The sequence below is a fragment of the Trifolium pratense genome, linkage group LG3, assembly GCF_020283565.1.
Source record: "Trifolium pratense cultivar HEN17-A07 linkage group LG3, ARS_RC_1.1, whole genome shotgun sequence".
In the NCBI taxonomy this organism is placed as follows: Eukaryota; Viridiplantae; Streptophyta; class Magnoliopsida; order Fabales; family Fabaceae; genus Trifolium; species Trifolium pratense.
Genome location: NC_060061.1, coordinates 48,222,082 through 48,246,160, shown reverse-complemented (window position 1 = coordinate 48,246,160; position 24,079 = coordinate 48,222,082). Strand labels below are relative to the sequence as shown.

Sequence of the window (24,079 nt, the reverse complement as noted above, 5' to 3'; positions counted from 1 at the left end):
TTTTTATTGCTCTTTTTTTTTAAATTTTTTTTTTTATAAGGTCTTGAGTTCGACATTCTATTGTAAAAAAATAAAATAAATATGAATAAGCTCTATATAGGAAATCTTGGGTGGGAATCTCTATATTAATATACTATACTATGCAACTTGTTAGAGTTGGGTTTAACCTTAGTATTCTATTTCCTCTGTTCTAAATTTTTGATATTTTTAGTGTTTTGTACATAAATTAGAAGAAAATAAATATTGATAAGTTAAATTTTTTTTATTCTTATATCTTACTTTATTACGAAAGAGAAAATTTTATTTGATGAATGCTTTATTTTTTTTAAGTTTGACATCTGATTTTTATATATACAAAATAGGAAAATGATAAACAGTATCTCTGACGCACTAATTAAACATATTAATAAAAAAATATTTTAAAATTTGTGCATTAATTCAATATACATTGTAAAAAGTTAACTTCCAACATTATATTATTTTTATCTTTAATTTATTTTCTTAGTATATTTAACAAATGTCCCGAAGGCATTGTTGACCCTACAAAATACTACCTCTCCGGTATTTTTTATAAGATATAATTGATTTTTTAGGTTCATTTGAATAATAAATGTATCAGGTTTATATTATACACCAGATACATCAATTATTTAACTAATCTAAAAAGTAATTGTTTCTTATAAAAAGGACTGGAGAGAGTATTCAGTTGAGAGGATATAATTCATCTTGTATATGCCACAAATTATCCGACGAAAATTAATCATCAATAGAGAAAACTTATATTCTCTCTATTCTTTTTTTTTGGTAGAAATATTCTCTCTATTCTTTATTAAGTGTCGTTTTAACAAAAAAAAAACTTTCCAATTAAGATAGTGGATTATTGTATTCTTTTTTCAATTATACTCTCATTTAATCCACCATTTACTTTCTGTTTCCAAATAATTTTAGCATACATCGTTCCTCTCTCCATTACATTTTATGGAAAATGTAAAGTGAAGTTATTGAGAAAACAATGATATAATTAATAAATTGTACTTTAAAATCTCCAAACGCCACTTAAATAAAGAACAAAAAAAATCTTCAAAGATGACACTTAAAAAGAAAATGGGGATCTCAAAAAGAATGTTGGTTAATAGTTTTGCACACATGTTACTAAATGCAATTATGTTGTCAAAAGAAGTAGGAGTAATTAATACTCTTACTAAATTATCTTTATAATTTAGTAAGAGTAATAATTGGGGAGAATAATTGAAAAATAGTGTATAAAGTAATAATTGGGGAGAATAATTGAAAAATATTGCATTAGAAAGTGAAATGATATTCATTTTGAAACAAAATTTTATTTTTAAAGTGACACTTATTTTGAAACCGATAGAGTATATTGTATCATGATAATTAAAAAAAATGGGTTGTATTTGTGTAGCAACAAGAATACTAATACGGTTAGTGTGGTTAGTGTTGGGTCATCACGAGGGGGCAGTCGGGGGATTATCCACATTGGGTCTAAGAACAATTTTACAATTGAGTTGGACATCACACTTTAACCCAAAACCTTAAGGTGTTAGTTTTATGGGTCCTCTCACTTAAAGTGTTCAACCTCCACTTTTCTAAGCAATGTGGGACTTAACTCACACTTACCACAACAATCTCCCCCTCAAGTGTGAGTCCTTCAATTCATTATCCTACACTTGTACCGCCGTTAGCCACACTGCTCAGCGAGACTCACCGCTTGACCACCTGTCAAGAAGATTTTCGATACAAGGAGCCAGTTCCACCCTTCGTCGAACCATCAGCTCTGATACCACATGTTAAAGTAGAAGAGAGGGAGATAATAGTTTCATCAAAAGCATTGATTTTTATTATTGCTTAAGGTACAACTTATAGAGTTTACAAATTGACCATTACTTAGATAACAAGTAATCATAACCAACTACCAACTAACAAACTAACAAAGTAGTTACAACAAACTGTTATAACTAACAAAATAAAATACTAACTTGCAAATCAAGTAACTAACAAAATAGAGGAACATATGAAATAGCATCTGGTGCAGCATCTGGTATAAAGCCATATGTTACTACATCTGGTACAACATTATGCAGAGATTGAATTGTTTCTCAACGATTAGAAGATTGACTATGTTACTATGATGCATTTGGCATAACGACAATAGTGATATGGTTGGAAGAGTGACTATGTTACTTTTAGCCATGAAATAAGCTAGATATATAGAAGATTTGATCGAGTTCAATTTGAAAGTGATACAAAATTATATTGTTGGTTAACGCTATTCACGTGAAACATAGAGGCAATTCAGAGTTTCTTTCAATTGTTCATGAAATTGTTATTTTTATGTCGTCTTTTCTATAAACTTTGATGTTAAGTTTGTTAGGAGGCAAGATACTTCAGTTGCTAATACTCTTGCTACTAACGGCCAATTCTTGTATTAGTTTTCATACATTTAAAATTATTCCTATATATATTGAACATTTAGAGTTAATGAAATGCATTAATTTTGTTCTATTAAAAACAAAAAATGGGTCAAGATATTTTCAGCAACCAGCAAATTTTATTGCCACTTGTTAAGTTACCGCAGACACAATTATGGCTCGTTGGCCCAACTTTTTGTAGATCTTATGTAAATAGTTTATGCAATTTTTATATATTATTATAAATTTGTGAAAGTAGTTTATGATAAAATAGCTTATAAAATTATAATTTTATAAAATAACATAAAACTTAATTTATATTGCATAAGCTTTAAAAAAACTGTGCCAAACCGATCGTGAAGCAATTAATCAGAAATATGGGGGAAACCAAAACTGGATAATTCATCAATTATATCCTATTCTTCTTTATACACCTTTCAATTCATCAAAATATACTGTATTTGACTACTCTTCAAACAATTAATTTTCATCCCATCATTTCCATTTAATTTCCACATATAATTATGCACAGATCAGAAGAAAATTACAACTAATTATCAAAACTGTTGCCATAAATTTAAAGTTAACTCTAAAAATTTATACATAAATATGTATTAAACTCTATCTAGCAAATACAGTACTAGTTTGTGCTTTTTCTCTCTTTCTTTCCTTTCTAAGTCTAACCTTATTTTCCAAAATAGTTTCAAGCTTTGGAGACCAAACTTGATCCTTAGATTTCACAAGCATTTCATAATGTTTTTTCAATTCAGGAGTACTACAAAGAAAACTACTTTTACTATCAAGACAACAATCATTCCCTCTATCTCCATTAACAAGTCTTGTGATGAACTCTGGCATAACTTTTATCAACACTTTTCCATCTGAATCCTTCAAATACTCAAAAGGGCACTCTCCAAATTTGATTGTTGATGACTTGTTATTATCATTGTGTGATGATTTCAATGATAAGAGTGATGAAACTGAGAGTGTTTTGCATGAAAAAAGATCAATAGGTAAAACAAAATAGGCTTCTCCGGGGACGAGTTCGTCATCCAGAGATAAACTAGGGATCGCGTGTCCGATAAAGAACGAGTCTGCATGGCAAATCATTGTCTCCGGGAACTCAAACAAGATCTCACCGGCGGTTAGCTCACCGTCGATCAATCTCGTGGTGCCTTGCCAAAAAATGAGCTTAGCTGACGTGGACGACAACAAGGACGCTGACGAAGACGACGATGATAACTTTCGATTATAAGGATGAAAACATGGAGTCACTACTGAATTTCCCATTAGAAAAAAAAGCAAGAGAAATATATTTTTTTGAGAGGGTTGAGTTGTTAATGGTTTGAGAATGAAAAATAAAATTTGATTTTTATATATGAAGAGATGATAAGATGAGAGACATTATTTGACTTGGATAAAGTCTAGGGTTGGTGTTTTTTCTTATGCAATAGGGTCGGTGTGGTCTTTAGTCAACCATGCCGGCTTTGAAAATATTTTGAGCTCTATTTGTTGGGACACTCGTGTGTTAGACTTGAAAAAAATACACCAATAGGAGAACACAAAGTTAAATATGACTATGATATTCTATCGTTATAGTATTCAAACTTTATATAATAAATTAAAATGTGCTCAATTATTATACTTTCTTTGATGTTTACGTTAGGAGTATATTCCTATGGTTTTTATCGATGAATTTTATTTTATGGCCGAAATTGGGTTCTCAATGAAGAAAAAACAACGCCTTCTCGATTCATATATACGTCCAATAGGAAAAGACAAAATTTATTTTGGATATAATTTTGTGATAATCCCTCTCCTAAATTATTTCAACTAAAAAATAATATTTTGTATCATAAATATAATTTTTTTGAACCAGTATCGTAAATATAATTTAGTTGATAGTTATTTGAGATATTATTGGAGCAATAAAAAATTTTCATTTTTTCATGTATTTGAATTTGGCCAATAAACAACTTGACCAAACCAAAAAAAAAAAAAAACCACTTCTTTTTATTCCAAAAAAAAAAAATCGACTTACAGAGATTTTGATTAAGCTTTAAAAAAATAATTTTATTTTGAAAAAAATCTAGATTCTAGTTTTTTTTTTTTAAGGATTTTTAAAAAAATTTAAAGCTACTTTTTGTTTATCTATATAAAAAATTAGTATTTTTTAATGTTAAGCTCCTGCATCTAAGGCTCTGTTTTGATTGATGAAATATAATGGAATGGAGCAGAGCGAAATTCGGAGGAGTGAAATGAAATTGAGTGAAATGGAATAAATCTTTCATTCTATTGTTTGAAATTTTAGAAATTAAGGAGATAAACAAAATTGAAGATAAGTGGTGGTATGAGATAAAATTCATTTCATCCTATTCCATTATTATTTTTCAAATCCAAACAATGAAACATTATTCTATTTCAATCTTTTCATTTCATTTTATTCCATCAATCTAAACATAGTCTAAGTTCCTTGCTCTTTGAAAAATATAGATTTTGAGAAAAGCTATTAGGATGAGCTTTTCATTTCAAGGGTAAAAATAATTTTCTAAAAAGTCTAAAACAAACACTGTTAAAAAAAATAAAAAGAATGTTTTTAAGAAAAATAGATTTTTTTTTTAAAAAAAATCTATAACAATTGCACCCTAATACTCTATTTAAAAATGAAAAATCCATAAAAAAGAAAATTGAGTTTCGGGCAAAACCGGACTCATATCCAAATAACCCACTGACCCACTTATATGATATTGCTATATATATATATATTTTTTTTTTGAAATATTTTTCATATGAATATCAAAGATTTTGTTTTTGCCATTTGATCATTAAAAAAGAAAAATCCAATGTTCAATACTCTAATTTCCAAAACAAATTGTATGTGTGTATATTTCAAACGGGAAACACATTATTCTTCCGTACTTTGGTCTTTGAAAATAGTGAATATATGTTATTTTTAAGAAAAAATATGATGATATTATTATTTTATGATGCTAAGAAATAGTGAAAATAGGTTACACTAGTTTTTAAGAAAATAAAAAAGTTGAGTTATTTTTTAAATGATTCGTCATCTAATCATTTAATATTAAAAAAAAAATTGAATAACTCACTACGTACCCACCCAATGCAACCTGAAATTAATTGGGTTTATCCAATCTGACTCAACCCGAAATACCTTATGTGGTTCGGATTTTGATTTTAGTTTTGGCCAAACCGAATCGAATCCGACTCATGTACACCCTACTATTAATGGTGTTGCTCTAAAAAATTATTTTTACTTATTTTTTTAAATTGAATACAAGATTTATCTTTCTTTTGTCAAGTTTATAAGATTTCCTTTAATATAGAGTACAAAGATACTCCTGGACAAAAATAGAAAAGAGAGTCCAAAGATACTCTTAACACATTGTAGTATCTGTTGGTGCAATATACACCATACACAGCTTTTAAGGATATGGTTGGCTGGCTACTAAAACAATAACGGTACTATTTGAGAATGTATATGTCAAACCATGCCATCACTTATTGACTTTCAAATTAATGAAGGCCATGAAAAATAAACTTGAAAGAATATCATCAAATCAAATAAGAAAAAATAAGATTGTACCATAGTGTTCATCTTCATAAAATTGATTGCTTTTGAAAGTAACTAAAGATTGCTTGGAGACCGAGGCAATATAAAAGAAAATGTTCCGAGATAATAACATTTTAATGAAATAATAATAAATAATTAAGGGGTGGCTTTGGGTCGTTCTTTGACCTGGAATCACTCTTGTGCATATATTTTCCTCTGTTTTAATTTAAATAAGTGGTTTCCACACAGATTATAGTTTTCTTGTTTTATTTTGTGATTTATTTGCCTTAGTGCGTCCCATCTTCATGCGGTGTTTGTTTGATTTTCCGTCTTCGTGCGGCGTTCGTTTGTTTTCTTGTTTTTTACGGTGTTTGTTTGGTTCAGATTGACAGATCTACTTTGATCAATTACAGATTCATCAATGACAAGGTCATCAACGATGAAGATCCGAAGACATGAATATTTCGGTAACTTTTATTTTGTCATATTATTTGTAGACCTGAGTATGCCGTTTTATGCTATTAACTTGGATGATGTGAGTTTGTTCGCAGATTCATCCTTTTAGTTTTTAGCGCTATTGAATTTGTGCTTGTATATGATGTATCTATCTATTTGAATGAATGAATGTTATATTTTAGTCAAAATAAAATATTCATAAAGTTTTTTTTTTACAAAAAAAAAAAATCTTCGTAAAGTTGATTGCTTTTTAAAGTAACTAAAGATTGTTTGGAGACTGATTAGAGATAATAACATTTTAATGAAATAATAATAAATAAAAAAACCAACAATCCATCCATTCATCCGATGATTTTATTTATTTATTTTTGTTTATGATCTAGGTTCAAATTTCACCTTCTCCACTTGTGTTCGTGAATTTATAATGACTCTTTAATTTTATCCATCTAAAAAAAATTCAACATAAGATTGAACATAACAATTGCGCAATGGTGGTGCTTCAGAATACACTATAGTGGTGTGTAGTCTTGAACTCTATTTCAGTCAACATTACATATGCTCAATTTTAGGGTGTAGTTCAAAATAATTGTTATCTCAATATAAGTACGTATTCCACTCCATATCAGTGGTGGATCCACAACCCGGCTATTCTGGGATTCTGGGCACTTGCTCAGGTTTTGGTAAAAAAATTTAGTATTTTAGATTTTAGTTTAAAATTGTTGTGAAAATTCGTCTTAAAAATCACACCAATAATAGAACTTGATGTGTGGACTAAATACGATTAAAACAACCAAATAAGTTAATGTCAATAACAATCACAATCAAAAGAAAAAAACGGCGATAAATAAAGAACACAATAGAATTGTTTACCCAGTTCGGTCAAAGTGACCTAATCTGGGGAGAGAACAACTCTTCGTTCCACTATCAATGAAAAACTTGATTACAAAGATTCAATACAAGAGTTGCAAGAATTTAGAGTTTTCCTAAATTCTACCATTTTCCTGAATCTCTCCCCGTGACCAAGAGATTCAATCAATAAGTATTTACAAGGTGATGAATCAATCCCCAACCCTAGAGTATGCTCAAGAGAAGTTCTCTAATAAACCCCTAGTATTTTGTTGGCTTTAGAAACCCTAAAAATCACCTTAAAAAAGTCAGAAAACGCATAACATATATATAGGCTCGCAGGCGCTACGTCTGGACGCAACCCCCACGCCTAGGCGTGAGCAGGCAGAGTCCAGCCTAGTTTTTCACGCCTAGGCGTCAGATCCCACGCTTGGGCGTGAGCAGACATCCACCAAAACATGATTTTCTGATTTTTTACATTATTTCAAGGCAATATTCAACAAAAATAAAATTAAGATTTTTAGATGTTAGTTTAGGGTAAAACTGATTTTTTTTTTAAACTGATATTTTTCAATGCAAAACAAAGATTTTGCCCAGACTTTATAAATTTTCGGACTCCTCCACTGCTCGATGTGAAGTATAGAACTTGTTGTGAAATTAATTCAATATTTCCACACACTACATGTTACTATCATATGCTCTAAACATATGAATGAGACTTTTAAGGTTATTCATATGTGAAAATTACAATTGCACTAGTATAATACCTTGAGGATTTTCAAAATCCTCTCTAGATAATAATTTTGTTAAATGATGAGCCAAACTTTCCCTCTTACAATTGTTTTATCGAGCGCCAACAGTTCAAAGCCGTGTATTCCAACTCCTTCAAGTTCAGCTTTCAATTGAACAACAATGGGTATATGAATAATAATTTTTTGTTTTTAATTGGTTAGAGTATATTTTTATTTTGGGTTTATTTTTTTTATAACAATGAGGACCTAACCCCCAAAAACAATTATAATAAGATTAAATTTGGGGTAATAATCTACATAACATCAATAAACAATACATTTATCAAATGAACAATATTTAGTCAAATAAATAAATAAATAAATAAGCAATACATTCATCAAATGAGTAAGACAATCTCATAAAAATTGGACAATATTTCAGGGTTTTTCGATTTGGGAATTTTTATGACTATAATATAATTGTATTAAATAAGTTGGTTATCATGCAACTTGGACTATGAGTTATCTATTTGTGTTGTAAATTAGGTGTTTTATAAAAGTTTTATATTTTTAGTGAACATTTAACTATTTTATCACATTCGCTTGTATCTGGAACTCATCTCAAAATATTAATTGGAAGTGTCCCATCCAAACACATTATTTTTTTCTCTTTTTTTTTTGTCTAATAACACTTGAATAAAAATAAACTTAATTTATTATAAAAAATTAATTACTTATTTTTTACAATTTCACATTCATTCATTACAGTAATAAAAAAAATGAAAAAGCTGCTTCAAGTAAAATGACCAAATATGAGAAAGTGTGTTTTGACAATCGACACATTTTTATATTGTTTACATTCAACACTTTTGGCTTTCTAACATCAGAGACCGTAAACCTTTTGAAAAAAGTTCAAAAGGTCATCCATAGAAACATTAAACTTTATATAAAAAAAAATCAGCTGATAATATTTAATTTCAAAATAAATTTTAATATCTGGTGTCAACAAATCTTCACTCTCTTAAGAATATATTCTCTATGTTTTAAAATAAAACTTAAAAAATAAAATAATAATTTGTCCCAAATACCTTATATACTCAAATTTCATTGCAATGTTTACAATTATACTTTTTTTTTTAATATCAAAAGAGACTACAACGCTTACAAAAGCGTCAATCAAGAAAACAACATGAAAAACAAATTTAGATGCCCAAACAGATAAACGAGCTAGACCACCAACTATAGTAATTTGAGACTAGATTAGTGTTTTTTGCCTTCAGTTTGACTTTGTCTTTATCCAACAATTGAGGTAAGGACTTTTCTGAATTTTTTAATAATTTATGATATATTTCGTTTCATACAACCCATACATATGAGAGCTAAATGAGATGCATAAAGGAGCGCCGCACTCTCAGCCACCCGATGAATAAATAAACTGAAGAAAGTGTTCTGATAGATTTTGAGAATCCACCGACGAGAAGTCAATCCACGATCGAACTAACGACCAAAGAGAACCAAAAGTACTTCACGAAAGAAATAAGTGTTGAGCTGATTCGACATCGCCACACTCAGACACACAATAGTGAGCATCTAGAGAGATAATGACTCGAGTTACCAAATTTGTTTTTGTTGGCAACCTGTCTCGCAAGAGTCTCCACGTAAATATAGAAACCTTCAAGGGAACCTATTTGTGCCAATGAAGATCTTCAAGTGCATCCAAAATAACAGACTATTGTTAAGTCAATATCTGATATACACCCCTAACTAAATAGCCTCTAACAAGATTAGGTTGTCAGTGCCACTTATGTGAAGACTGGTCCTGCAAAATGAGATTGTGAAGTAAAGTCCAACACTCCCCCAACATCTCCTCCTCCCACGTCCACAACTGTCTTTGCCACACCCACACCTCCCCTCTTGCCTCCTACCCTAATGAAGAGATCTCAGCTACCGTACTCGATTTATTCTCCGCCAAATCAAATAAGCCCCTAAATCTCACGAAAAAATTAATTGTACTCTCTAATCATTATACTTTCACAACTCGCAAATAAATCATCTATATTTTTTTAAGGACAATCAAGTAAAATTCACATTCTATCCCTTTGAATATTACTTTTTTTGGTAGAGTTATTACATTTTTTTTTAAATTGTGGTATTGTAAAATAAGTTACTCCTATCTATAACAAAATTTTGACTTTTGTTACAATTATTTTTTCATTGATGCTTAATTTTCTTTCTTTTTTAATTTTTGTTTTCCTTTTCTTCCACATTCATTCAATCTGAAAAAAATAAAATAACACACGGATAAACGTAAATCCGATTCAAATATTATATTTTTTTGGTTGATAATCCGATTCAAAAAATAAAAAAATTGATTTTCTTTTTCAATTACAACACGACACAGAAGTAAAAATTGATTAAAGCAAGAACCAAATGAATGCACAGAGAGAACAATTGAGTCTCGTTTTTCTGAGAAGACAGTGAAAAAGTTTGCACTTTGAAAAGAAAGAGATTCACCAGAATCTCTCACAGCAATGGAAGGTATTGTGTTGACAGAAATTTGGATTTTTCATGTTATGCTTTTTTCTTCTCTCATGATTGATTCAAGTTCATGCATTGTTTGCATTTGTTGTAATGGTGAATAGGCAACAAAAATTTGGGGGATTTGGTTGATTTTTTTGTCATAAATTGAAATTTTATTTTTGATATATTAAAATATTTTAGCTCTTTGTAAATTAATTTAGTTCTCTTAACCTTTTTTATGATCCTAATGTATTAGTAATGTTTAATGGTTTGCTTTGTTAATGTCATACAATGATGCCTAAGGCTTGGATCAACTTTTTGTGTGTTGCACAATGATGTACAGACACTCATCCGATTAGGCGTGTCCTAGTGTCAGGACGCATGTAGGACCATGCCAGTGTTTGAACAACGACACATATGATTCCAATGAATTATGTCATTTTCTCAAATTATTATCGGTGTCGACATGTTAATGTCCGTGTCTGTGTTTCATTTTTCATAGGCTGCTGTTGCATTCTGTGTCTTTTGCAAAGTAATGGTAATTTTGAGCTTTTTTTAGGCGTGGTTAAAGTTTGTGTTTGTAATTTCTTTTTCAAATCTGACATTTTGGTTTTATAATATATAAATATAATATGAGATAACTTATATAACATCAATGCAGTAATCTGACATTTCGGATCATTTTCTTATACTGGATGTCTAAGGAAAGTGACACTTTTTATCATTTGGAGTGATTCATATGACATTAGATTTTCTTTTGAGGTTTCTAAATGCATAATATTGGTGATTTCCATTACAACACATATACTTGACTTGACTTGTACTTTTCTTTTGGTTTTCAGAACCGATTGAGTTGCAATCGGAAGACAATAAAACCTCGATGGATAAAAATAACAAAAGAAAGCTCAAAACACCGGCGCAGCTTATGGCCTTGGAAGATTTTTATAATGGTAATAGTACTTCGTTTCACGGTTTTATATTGCGGTCAAATGGGTCGATGCGGCTGCAATTTCTGTTGTGGTTGCAATGCTGTTGCAAATAACTCAAAAACCGTTATATTTCGGTTACGGACCACAATCTAAAACTATGCTTCTTTTGTCATATGGATAGATGTTAATGTACCTTGCTAAGTGCTAGTTCTTGAGGAATTTATTTTTCGTGTTTGTTTACAGATCACAAATACCCCACAGAGGAAATGAAACTTGAACTCGCTAATGAATTAGCGCTGACAGAAAAGCAAATCTCAGGATGGTTTTGTCACAGAAGGTTAAAAGATAAGAGATTGATGAAAGGTGAAATATGTGCTAATGGACGTCAAGACCGTTCAAGTGGCGTTGTTCAGGATCGTGGCAGTGGACGGCAAGACCGTTCAAGTGGCGTTGTTCAGGATCGTGGCAGTGGCCGGCAGGATTCATGTGGAAGTACTAAGCATGATGACTATAGGTATTCAGAACCCAAAGAGGTTGAGAGTCATGGCGTCTATAATCATGAATTATCAGCTGCAGAAATGAACTATGCACACAGAAACCATTATACAGAAAATGATAGTGAAACGGATAACACATCATCCGAAAATAGCTCATCTTTGCAAGAACGATTGTTTCTTCAAGGACAGGATCTGTATGATACGGAGCCTTCAAGATACATTACACCAAATGGATCTCTTCCACCCTTAAATCCCAAGGGATATAAACCATCAGGATATTTAAAAATGAAGGGAGAGATAGAGCATGCTGCTATAACTGCTGTTAAGAATCGGTTAGGAAGGAATTATCTGGAAGATGGTCCGCTACTTAATATAGATTTTGATACAATTCCACCAGGGGCATTTGTATTTCAAACTGCGAATCCAGTTAATGGTAGGTTTACTATATGCATTCACTTATCTGGAAACATGTTTGTGAAGTCAGATACCTTCTTTTAAGTACCGCATATGTCTATTGCATGCTCATCTTTTTTGACTGTGTGATTTTGCTTGATTTTTAGGGTATGAGAATTTATGATAATTAATTATTTCATCTTAACTTACCAGGAGGGTTTATTTTTTATATTTTATGTTGATTCGTTTGATTCTTGATCAATTTTCTGATCACATCTAGAGATTTTGAGAATATTGTCTGATCTTATAAATGTTTTGGCAGAACCATACCATGTTGCAAACCCGTCACTTTCAAGTTCTCCTGAAGTCTCACCTGCAAAAAGGAAATATAGTCTTAACTCTGTAAGTCGAAGTTCCGGATGCATGCTTTTAATTTTATTATCCTATTTGAACAGTGATTTGTGCAAAATATATGAAACATGTTTCATAAATAGGACATTTACCGGATTTTTAATGTTACTAGTATTGCCAATCTCGGATCGCAGAAACTAGTCTTTATTCAAATTCTGCTACATAGCTGTGCTATAGCGCCGCCATTTTGTACTAAATAGGATATCGCAGTACAATAGCGGTTTGTTCAAATTGCACTACGCTGTAAATGCTATTTAACACTAACGTTAGACAGGCTTATGATGAGTAATGGTTTCTTTAGAATCAGTGCTGAATTTTCAATCACTTGTTTCACACTTTGTTTTTCCTTGTATATTTGCAGAGATATGATTCAAATTTGAACAAATTAAGTTCCGAAGATTTACAAATGGAAGGAAGTGGCTTTGGGTCCTTGCATGGTTCTGATTTCCACGATAAGAAATCCCGCCAGCATATAAAACAAAGAACGAATATTCAGGGCCGTGCAATTCGCGCCAATCATTTGCATGGCAAGAACTTTTCCAATGATTTGTACGTAGACTCGACTGGGGAAGCACCTGCTTATGATAGCACTAGAAATCATAGAATAGGAACTAAACATGTAGTTGAGAGGATGAGTTCTGATTCTGCATCTAGTCCTAGTGATACTGAAGAGAATAACCCGGCGGTTAAGCAGATAAATCCACTACTACATGATTACAGTAACAGCAATGTGAAAAATGTACAAAGGAGTGAATATGTAAAATCTAAACCTTCACATTCAATACGTAATTCTCAAATTTCTGAGGATACTGGAGGAAGAGGGCTTTCTGAAAGAATGGTAAAGGTCTATGAAATATGAATATATTTATGCTTTATCTGCGTGTTTTGGGTTTTGCATGTAATCGTCGATTTCTTTTGTTTACATATATGACTTAACTCGCTTGGTTGGTTGCATTTTTGGCAGGAACAAAAGTTTAATGGGGGTAGAAAGATTAAAAAACAATATCATGAGTCAGATGGAGTAAGAATGCCTTCGAAAGAAACAATGGTGAGTCTTAGATGCATAACTTACCTGCATCCGTGGTATTTGATAATTTAATTTTTTTTATGACTGTTGTCAATCGTGGATCTCAGAACATAGTGGTTTGATCAAAATCAAATTCCTCTATGCAGCGCCGCTATTTAACAATATATACTAAATAGCTTATCGTGGAACAGTAATGATTTACTATAGCACCCTACCACCGCTATTTAACAACACTCTTTTCTATTGAGCTCACCCCTCTCATTCCAGGCTTGTATATAACTATAAGATGTTAGCTTTATGTATCCTTATCCTTTTTTAACAGGTTGCAAAGCGAGCGAAAGTTGATTTACTTCATCAATATGATATTAAACAAGCACATGTTGCTGAGATTGAACCAAGGAAAACTCAGAGGTGACAATTTCTATCTGTTTGATTTTTGCCTTTTCATGACCACATGTTAACCAGACATCTTGGAACTCCGTGATTTTATATTTCTGTCGATTACGGTGTTTCCCTTTTTTGTCTTACCAAAAGCATTTCTATTTTAATGTTTTTTTGGTGACTATCATTACCTCATGAAACTAGCATAAGAGGTTCATTTATAAGCTATGGTTATTGCTATGTCATTAAAGAGGAACCAAAGTTATTATGAAAAATAAAATGTGGATATTAAAACCTTGTATAGCTTTTAGTAATAGTTATAGATAATTATGCCCTTATCCTCATTATTTCTCTCTTCATTGAAGAACAAAATATATTGTGCATAGCCTTAGCAGGTCAAATTTGCAGTTCTTATTTTGATTTATCTAAAAGCATGAATTTCAATTATGATGATGTAGATCTGCTGTCGAGATGCCATCTAGCTTTAGTGAGGATGATGAAACCAGTTCCTCACTGGATTGAAAATTGATATTCATATTTTGAATGAATATTTTTACAATGAGAGACACTATTTGTAGGATTTTGGAAGCTAGATAGTCACTCTTAGGAGTCCCACATCGAGTAGATCAAAGTGCTCAATATGGTGGGAGAGGCTCATAGCTTAAGTATCACATTGAGCACTTTGATATACTTGATGTGGGACTACATTTGATTTGATGTTGTGCTTTCCTATTTTGAATGCCTTCGCAACCTAAAAGGAAGCCCTACAGCGGTGGTTTCTGTGTCGAAGCAACAGTGGCAGTATTGAATGTTGAAGCAACAGCAAAACCGCCGTTCAGACTGAGTTTGAAATGAAGAAGGTTAAATGGATAGAGAGAAAAATGTGCACAATTCAGCACATTTTTTTCACTCCGTCCATCTATCTATCTATCTATCTTCTTCACCGTTCCTTCAAAACTCCTCTTTCTCAACTACTTAAAAACCAAAACCAAACCAAACCAAACCAACTCATCACGCACATAGATATAAACTATTCAATTTTGTTATTATTTCTTTCCAAACTCTTTATTTAACCAAACAACGTACAACATTTTAAAAAAGAGGCACAAAATAATAGGAGTAATGTCCAAGACCATGCAACAATAAACCTTTGATTCCTGGTGTACGACAACAGTAACCCCGATTCCAAACAACTCGATCTGAACAATTCCGCTGTTGCACGGCGGAAAAATTTCTAGAAAGAGAACTAGATGATCCATTGAAAAAAAATATTATTGGAACTGAAAGATTCTTGACAAAGCCCTTGATTCTTTACCCTTACCCATACACAAGACACTTAGTTTCTCCAATTTATAAAAACTATACTGTATCATTTAGAGTCGAATACTATAATATTTTATTCAATCTTGCCTTTCTTTTTTTTTTTATTATAAATACATTAATGTAAGATTAATAAAATCTGAAGCGTGAAAAAAATCACAAGTGGAACAATTAAATACCACAATTTCCAATGCATTGACTTTACGTATTTTTATAAAAAAATATGTAAAAAATTTACTATTTAACTTAAAGAGTATCCCGAAGACACTCGTTAGCATTTGTCTTATAAAATTATATGCATAGAATTAAAATAAAACTATTTTTGAAATTAACTATTAAAGATATTCTAATAAGCAATATGGTTGAAAATAGGGCTGGAAATGACTTGAGTCGAGTCGAACTCGCTTAAACTCGACTCGACTCATTTATTTAACGAGCTTAATTTTCAACTCAAGTTCGACTCATTTGGTTCATGAACCAAGTTCAACGAGTTAATTATCGAATCAAATCGAGTCTCGGATTATTTTCGAGTTGGTTCAGTTCATTGCCAACCCTAATATAAACTTACTATCATATATGAAATAGTGGTTTGATACTTATATCAACCAAGATGTAACCAATGCTTTCATTTTGTATGATAAAGTTGTAGTGTTATATTGTGTTTCATTCAGATAATATTGGAATGTGGACTTGAATTGTCCACATATATTAACACATATGATCGATACTCACTAATCATTATGAAAGTAACAGATAAATTGTGTACGTCACTATCTCTTATAAGAGCTTTTTATTGGTCCCATATACAAAAAAAGCTTACTATTATATATATCGAGTTGCTCATGAACCAAACGAGTCGAACTATATATAGTTCAAGTTCAACTCATTTATTTAACGAGCTTTTTTTATTTTGAAAACTTGGTATCCGACCTTAGGACCGACTAATCCAAGGGGACCAATCTCACCGCCCACTTGCGGGGGCCCCATTTAAAGCCAGAGTTTTTTTTTGCTCTGTATGGACTTAGCCAACCGAAATTGGCACCAGTGGGAATCGAACCTGAGACCTTGCGAGGAGCATACTCCAAGGGTCCAAGCCAACACCACTCGACCAACCCCGAGTGGGTTTTTATTTAACGAGCTTAATTTTCAACTCAAGTTCGACTCATTTGTTTCATGAACCAAGTTCAACGAGTTAATTATCAAATCGAATCTTGAATTATTTTTGAGTTGGTTCGGTTCATTGCCAGTCCTAATTGAAAATAAAATGTGATAGGTCTAAATCGAAGGCGATATTGTTATCTTTGTTTATGAAAGAAGAAAACAACTTAATAATAATATTATTTGCTGTCTTATTTCATTTCATTAAAATCATCTTAGATTACAAAACCATAATCACAAAGTTCTTGAAATAAAAAAAAAAAAAAAAAAAAAAAAGACAAATTATTCCATGCAAATTCAATATATAAATGACAGCTCATAGAATATTCTAACATGACATTTATTTATGTATTCTTCTTTTGGCTTTGACAATAAAAAAGAATCACATGCACTTAAGTTTCCGGGTACACCATAGCACATACACATATTCCGAACCTTAGACACTTACGCTGTGTCCATGGCAAGAGGCACTCCCTGTTTTGACATTCAGAGTCATCCTTACAGTATATAAATTGTCCTGAATGAAAAAAGAAAACATAAGAATTTAACTAAAATGGAATAAATAATATTGTGAAAGTAGTAAAGAAGAAAATTTAAAAAGGGTTACCTCTTTCAGCGTTCGTTGCAGCAAGAAATAGAGAAAATATGATAATCATAACACAAACGAACTTAATAATTTTTGCCATATTTCTCCCTTTTGCATGTAACAAATTGTTTTATTTATAGTTTATAAATCTCATTTCCGTACATCAATTAAATAGTGTTTAGCTCTTCTGAAGTTGTAAACAGCACTTGCTAAAAGAGAATTATTTTTAATGTCTTTTTTTAAGTAATATCAAGTTGTGTATTTGTCCCTTCAGAAACATATAGTAAAAAGGTAACATAAAATACTTATTTTTATTTTACTAAAGGTCACATAAAATACTTACCAACCATAAGAATTGTTTCTTCTTTTTTAATTTATAAACTTTTCATTATTTTATAGTCTTTCATGATAATGTTGTATTTTTTTTTCCTTATTTATTTATTTATTTATATAAAAGTATAAATTACTCACTAGTGCACATCGTGGTAATTAAGGTAATTTCTCATTAAGCTCGAGTGATCTTTTTTTTCCTCAATTATAGTAATTATCCATTAAGTGATGATAGTTGGACGGTTAATATTTTGGATGTTAAATTATTTTTGTCGTGGACAAAAGTTGCGAAAGAAAGTCTTTTGACTTGGGGTCTGTTTGGTAAAAATAAGCTATAAGCTAGCTGATAGCTGAAAAGCTAACTTATTGAAATTAAAGTGTTTGGTAAAATTAGATTTTAAAGTGGTTATTAAATATAAAATTACATAATTGATAGTGGGTAGTTTATTTTTTAGAGTGGGTAGTTATTAAATTAAAGGGTAAAAATGGAATAAAGTGTAAAAAGCTATAAGCTATAAGCTCAAATGCTACTTGAAATAGCATCTGAAAAAAAGCTATAAGCTAGTACAAAAAGCTTGTTACCAAACACCTCTAATTTTTTGAAACAAGCTTATAAGCTCATATAATAAGCTATAAGCTAGTTTATTTGTGTTACCAAACACACCCTTGGTGTCTGAGACTGAGTAATTGTAATTTTGATGATTATAATGAATAAACTCTCTTGGCGAGAGGACTAGACGTAACCCTACTTAACGGGTGAACCAATATATATAAAATCTTTAAGTCATTCTTTCTATATACATCTTTTATACTTGTGTTTCAATTCTTACAAACTATTTTATCTTAGAATGAAGTTTTTAGAATATTAATAACACAATTCAATACCCCCTTGTATTTTTCTCACTTTCACAGTTAATATTGTCATACATAGAAGATAATACTTGATTATAGAGGAATTGTCGCTATGATTCATGTACTTTGTTTCTTATTTCTCGACCGAGTGGGAGAAATAAGCAGTCTTTCATTCTTTCCCTCAGTTATAGTAACTATCCATTAAGTGATAATAGGGCAGTTCATACTTCACCTTAAATTATTTCTGTGATAGATAGAAGTTATAAAAGGAAGTGCAGTTCATTTGTTTTGGTTCCCTAAGGCAAACAATCTCTTTCGGTAAAACTTACATCATCAAAGTGAAACAGTGAAATGTTTAGAAGAGTTTTAACATCTTCTGTTAGAAATAATATAAAACCATTGATATGGCTCTATCCTAACACCTTAAGGTTTTGGGATAATCGGTTATTTGATATGGTATCAGAGCCTCTATGACTAAGTGGTCTAGAGTTCGATCCCCGCTCTCCTCACTTTCTAATTAAAAAGTGGAATTTAAGCATATGGTAGGTGGGCCTATGCATTATCCACGCTTCAAGCCCAAATGGGCTCTTGCGTGAGGGGGCGTGTTAGAAATAATATAAAACCATTGATATGGCTCTATCCTAACACCTTAAGGTTTTGAGATAATCGGTTATTTGATATCTTCAGGTAAGAGCAATGGATGAAGGTATATATGTGGCTATTAAATTCCATTTTGTTTATGTTTAAGTAAAATTTGGTGTTTGAAACTGTAGAAATTCTAACATTGGTATTAGAGTCATTAAACTCTGGCCTTGCAATTTTCGAGTTCTGATTATGGGGTTTTAGGTGTATTTGAAATTTTTAAATTCACTAGACTCCGACATGTGCGTTGCACGGGTTTTGTGGAGTGTCAGATTCACATGCATATATACTATTATAAAAAAAATTACCACCATATTATTATCATTATTAGTCTACATTGACATAAATTTATTTATGGCAAATGCTAAATAGTGCCTCCGGGGCACTCTTTAAGCCCATAAATAGTAAATTTTTTATAGAATTTTTATCGGAATTTTTTATAAATGATATGAAAGTAAAAAATTATTGATTCCATTATTAATTTGACCAAACCAAGATTAAAAATGAGAATAATAAAATATAAATAACTGAATCTCGTTGTTATGCACATTGACAAACCTCACTAATTTGCGGTCCATAGTAATAAACCCACCACCATGATAGTTACAACAAAACATAATTTTTTAAACTTTTGAGGAATTGACTGCACAAACTTCAATGCCAAATTACTATTTTTGCATCCTTAATCAGTGTTACAAGGGCACTGTTTAGCATTTTCCTATACATTTATCATGAGTCACAGAAGGAAACTATATTACTATAACTACATTGAGGAAAAAACACTAGTAGAAAAAAAAAAGCTTAAATAGAATGGCGCAAATTATTTAAAAAGTTATTCATGCGTCTTAGTGGTTGATACGGTTCCTACTACTATGACGTCATGGGTATTGGGTTAGATTCCACAGTTAGCCGGTTTCAAAAACTAGAGCTCTGTATTTTAAGGGTTCGTCTGGTGCGTATGATAAGAAACATGATATGATAATTATATTATATCTTGTCTCAATTCAGTGTTTGGTGAGACAACGGAATATGATAAGTTTACATGAAACTTATTCTATCATGTCTCTCTAGTTAAAAAACTTATACTTAATTTGAGTTGGGCTACCGACATGATATGACAAGAAAATAATTTACTGATTTATTTTATAAAATATATTTTAAAACAAAAAATTAATAAAATTTAAATAATAAAATAATTTGATATTAAATTAAAAATAAAATCATTAATTTGTAATTACATACACGATTTTCTTACATGGGTAACTTTGTAATTTAAATAATCTAAAAATCAAAATTCTACTAAAATTACAATATTTAAAAGTATAATAATTATTAAAAATTGCAAGAAAGGGATATTAATTTAAATTTTATAACAAATTAAATATAATTCTTTTGCGATGATAATTTTATTATTTACATATGACATATATTATATCTACTGAAATGAATTAAGCCAACTTAGACATATGAACAACTTATTCTCCATTTCATATTCTCACGTTGTAGACATACACGATAAGATTTAGCTTTGTTTACAGGCGTCATGACACCACTTATCAGTCATGAACATTAAACTATAGTTGAATGAATCATTATTCCAACACATTTCCAACTTTTATTTCACCTACCGACAATTCACCTTATGTGATGTTTGTTATCCCTATTAGTTTGATTATTACCTGACCAGACGGTGATTTACAGTTGTTTTAAAGTCATTTTATTATGTTTTTTAGTCTAGTGACGTACTTAGACTTATATGTAATCCTCTATGAAAAGAGAGTAGTTCTATTGACAAAAGGAGTCAAGACAGACCACTAAGTGAAGTTGAAGAATACCTCAGAGATAATTAACGATAATCAGAGTCAAGACATCCTGAGTCCGTACAGATTTGATGACTGAAGTCAAAGCGTGAGTCAAACTTGGCCACGTCAGAGTTGAATGTTTGAACGAACCTGCATAGTGGAGGAAAGACAGCCTGACTATTTTCTAAGTGTAGTACAATACTTTCTATTTTATTGACTACTTTGGGGAATATTCTTTGGTAAGTGGGCTGATCTTTCTCCACTCATTAAAGGCTCAAATCTCGATGTTGATGCTTGTATAAAGGGGCCTCTAGACCTAATTTTACTATCTTTGAAAGCATATCTTAGATCTATCATCCGTACTGTCAAGCGCAGCCGTTCCGGTGAAGAGAAGACGCAACTCTGAGATCTGATAATCAGTGTTTCGCCGCCGTTGATCGGAGGTTTATCTTTCTCTATGATTTGTAAATCTCTATCTATGGTTGTATCGGTTACTCAACTCAATATGAGCTAAACTCTCTATAGTTGGAATTATGTGAAGCTTAATTGATTTCGATGTTGTTCATGTGATGTGATTGTGTGTTGTTATGCTATTTTATTTTCTCTTTAGTTAATTCTATATATTTTTATCTTAGCTTGATCACCTTAGATTTAAACACAGGTTCATTGTTATGAGACATCTAGCACTGAATGGATCTAGAGAAATAATATGGTAGGGTATGGACACATCATTCTTTCTTAAAGGACTTATACATAAGCCTTAAGGCCATAGTGAGAATGAAGCGATCTTTTCCGAAATAAAACGTACTAAGTGTGAACCTAGACATATGAATCGCCTTAACTACTGTTTTATCATCTAACGTTGCATACATGCACCACTAGGTAAGCTTGCTCACAATAGTTTTGACACCACATATCACTCACACAACAATTTTTTTTATAAGCACTCACACAACATTGATTGACGTTAAGTGGATCATAAGTCCAACTACTCTTTACTCTTGATATCAAACCCTTTTTAATCATTCCTTTACTTTACTTATTGTTACCAAAATGATGTTTTATTGTCTTTTCCCTAATAAGCATAAGTACAATTGTGAAATTGATGAGATAAAGCTCCACTAAGCAATCCTCGTGGGATCAATATTTTTCTTATTACTTGCTACAAAATTGACTGTGTAGTGTGTATACTTGCACACGATAATTGCGGACCACCTACCCTTTACAATTTATTTTCTTTTTACTTTTGAAACCCTAATTATATTTGGTTACCTTTTTGTTCATAAGTTAAAGAATGATTTGGTATGCTAAATGGAATGATGTTCCCCTGCTTAAAAAACATGCTTGTTTCTCCAATCTATGAAAACTACTCTTAGAATTGAGTTTTGGGCCTAACTCATCCTTACAAAACCGGCTTGTAAGGTGATGATTGCCTCTAGTATATAAATACTTATTCAGACCATCTCGCAACCGATGTGAGACTTCTCAACACACCCCCTCACGCACAGCACTATTGGGCTTGGTGCGTCAATATAAACGGTGGGTGGCCCGATTTCGGAAACCTGATAATAGGTGGCCCAACGGATCGTGGAGAGGCTCTGATACCATCGTAGAATTGAGTTTTGGGCCTAACTCATCCTTACAAAATACCAAATCCTCACTTTACAAGCCAGTTTTGTAAGGATGAGTTAGGCTCAATACTCCTTTCTAAGATGGTATCAAAGTCTATCCATGATTCGCTGGGCCACTTCGTCGGGCCGCTTGCAATCAGGGTTCTGATCGGGCCCTCCACCATTCATATCCGCGCCTCAAGCCCATATCGCTTGACACAAGCGGGTGTGTTAAGAAGTCTCACATCGGTTGCGATATGACCTGACTAAGTGTTTATAAAATAGAGGCAATCCTCGCTTTACAAGCCGGTTTTGTAAGATGAGTTAGGCCTAATAACTCAATTTTAAGAACTACATCATTTAGAATTGAATACTATAATAATATTTAATTCAATCTCTCCTTTCTTTTGTTATTATAAATACATTAGTCTAATTATCAAAAAAATAAATACATTAATTGCTTAGAAAAATTACATTAATCTATATTTCCGAATCGATGTAACATAGTAAATTCTAACATTCAAATTATTGCAATGATTTTCTGAAAAATAGTGATGTGCAACATATTAAATTATAAATTATTCACATTACAATTATAACTTCATCCATTTCATGAAAGGCATAGGGGTTTGTAATAAAACCTGAAGCGTGAAAAAAATCACAAGTGCAACAATAAAATTATATGCATAAAACTATTTTTAAAATTGAAAACAAAATTTGATACGCCTAAATTGAAGGTCGTGTTGATATCCAAACGCTTTATCACTATAAAACCCATTGACTTTTTTTTTTTTTGAACGGCATAAAACCCATTGAATTTTTTTTTGAACGGCAAAATATATTATTATTAATAACCGGTCTTTATACAAGACGAACAGAGGCCGGGAAAAACAGAACTACAAAACAATGACGAGCGGAACCAATGAATAAAACCAAAATTAAACACCACCTAATGGATGAACCCTTCTAAACCCGTACTTAGAAGGACAATCCTTAGCCTTCAAACCACCAAAGAAAACCATAAGTCCAACTCAAAAAGATGCCACTAAACTCTAACTCCCGAACTTGAATCAAAAGTGTTCGGTCCATCATAATCCAAAAAGCAGCTCCTCAAGTCAAAACTGATGGGGCAACGGTAGAGAGAAAACCTAGGCAGATAAGTCTTGCCTCGCAGTCCGCCTCCAAACAGTCAACATCGATGCGGAAGTGGTCAACCCGATACGAAGAAACCTGCAAATCCCAGCAGATTTTGAAACCATCAGAGATTCAAAAAAAAATCCTGCAAATCTCAACAAATTTGAAATCGGCCAGAGAATCTCGTATCGAATAAAGCTCATCACACACGACATCAACCACTCACCAGTGGTGCCAAATCCAACACTTCCACGTCAGCACCTCGCCACCACACTACCGCATCACCTCTAACTCATTTTTGTCGCAGCCAACACCACATCCCTTCTCAGATCCTTCGTAACCACCACCACCCCAACTCAAATCCGTCGCAGCCAACACCACATCTCTTCTCAAATTCGTCGTAACCACCACCACACCAACTCACACCACACAAAGAAGAAGAAGAAGAGACAAA

The 24,079-nt window shown here is 31.8% G+C and overlaps 2 protein-coding genes and 1 long non-coding RNA gene across 3 annotated transcripts; 1 reads left to right on the top strand and 2 right to left on the bottom strand.

The window, feature by feature from the left end:
• Positions 1-2,913: 2,913 nt before the first annotated feature.
• Positions 2,914-3,800, bottom strand: LOC123916339. Its single transcript, XM_045967776.1, has one exon. The coding sequence runs from the start codon at positions 3,717-3,719 to the stop codon at positions 3,051-3,053; it is 669 nt and encodes a 222-aa protein (XP_045823732.1). The 5' UTR covers positions 3,720-3,800; the 3' UTR covers positions 2,914-3,050.
• Positions 3,801-10,217: 6,417 nt separating this feature from the next.
• LOC123912694 (homeobox-DDT domain protein RLT1-like) lies at positions 10,218-15,705 on the top strand. Its single transcript, XM_045963249.1, has 8 exons — positions 10,218-10,571; positions 11,396-11,503; positions 11,726-12,412; positions 12,695-12,774; positions 13,145-13,621; positions 13,748-13,831; positions 14,133-14,221; positions 14,650-15,705. The coding sequence occupies exons 1-8, from the start codon at positions 10,565-10,567 to the stop codon at positions 14,711-14,713; spliced, it is 1,596 nt and encodes a 531-aa protein (XP_045819205.1). The 5' UTR covers positions 10,218-10,564; the 3' UTR covers positions 14,714-15,705.
• Positions 15,706-16,836: 1,131 nt separating this feature from the next.
• On the bottom strand, positions 16,837-17,475 carry LOC123912695. Its single transcript, XR_006811439.1, has 2 exons — positions 17,277-17,475; positions 16,837-17,186 (listed from the first exon to the last, which is right to left on the bottom strand). It is a non-coding gene; the product is annotated as an uncharacterized LOC123912695 (long non-coding RNA).
• Positions 17,476-24,079: the final 6,604 nt, after the last annotated feature.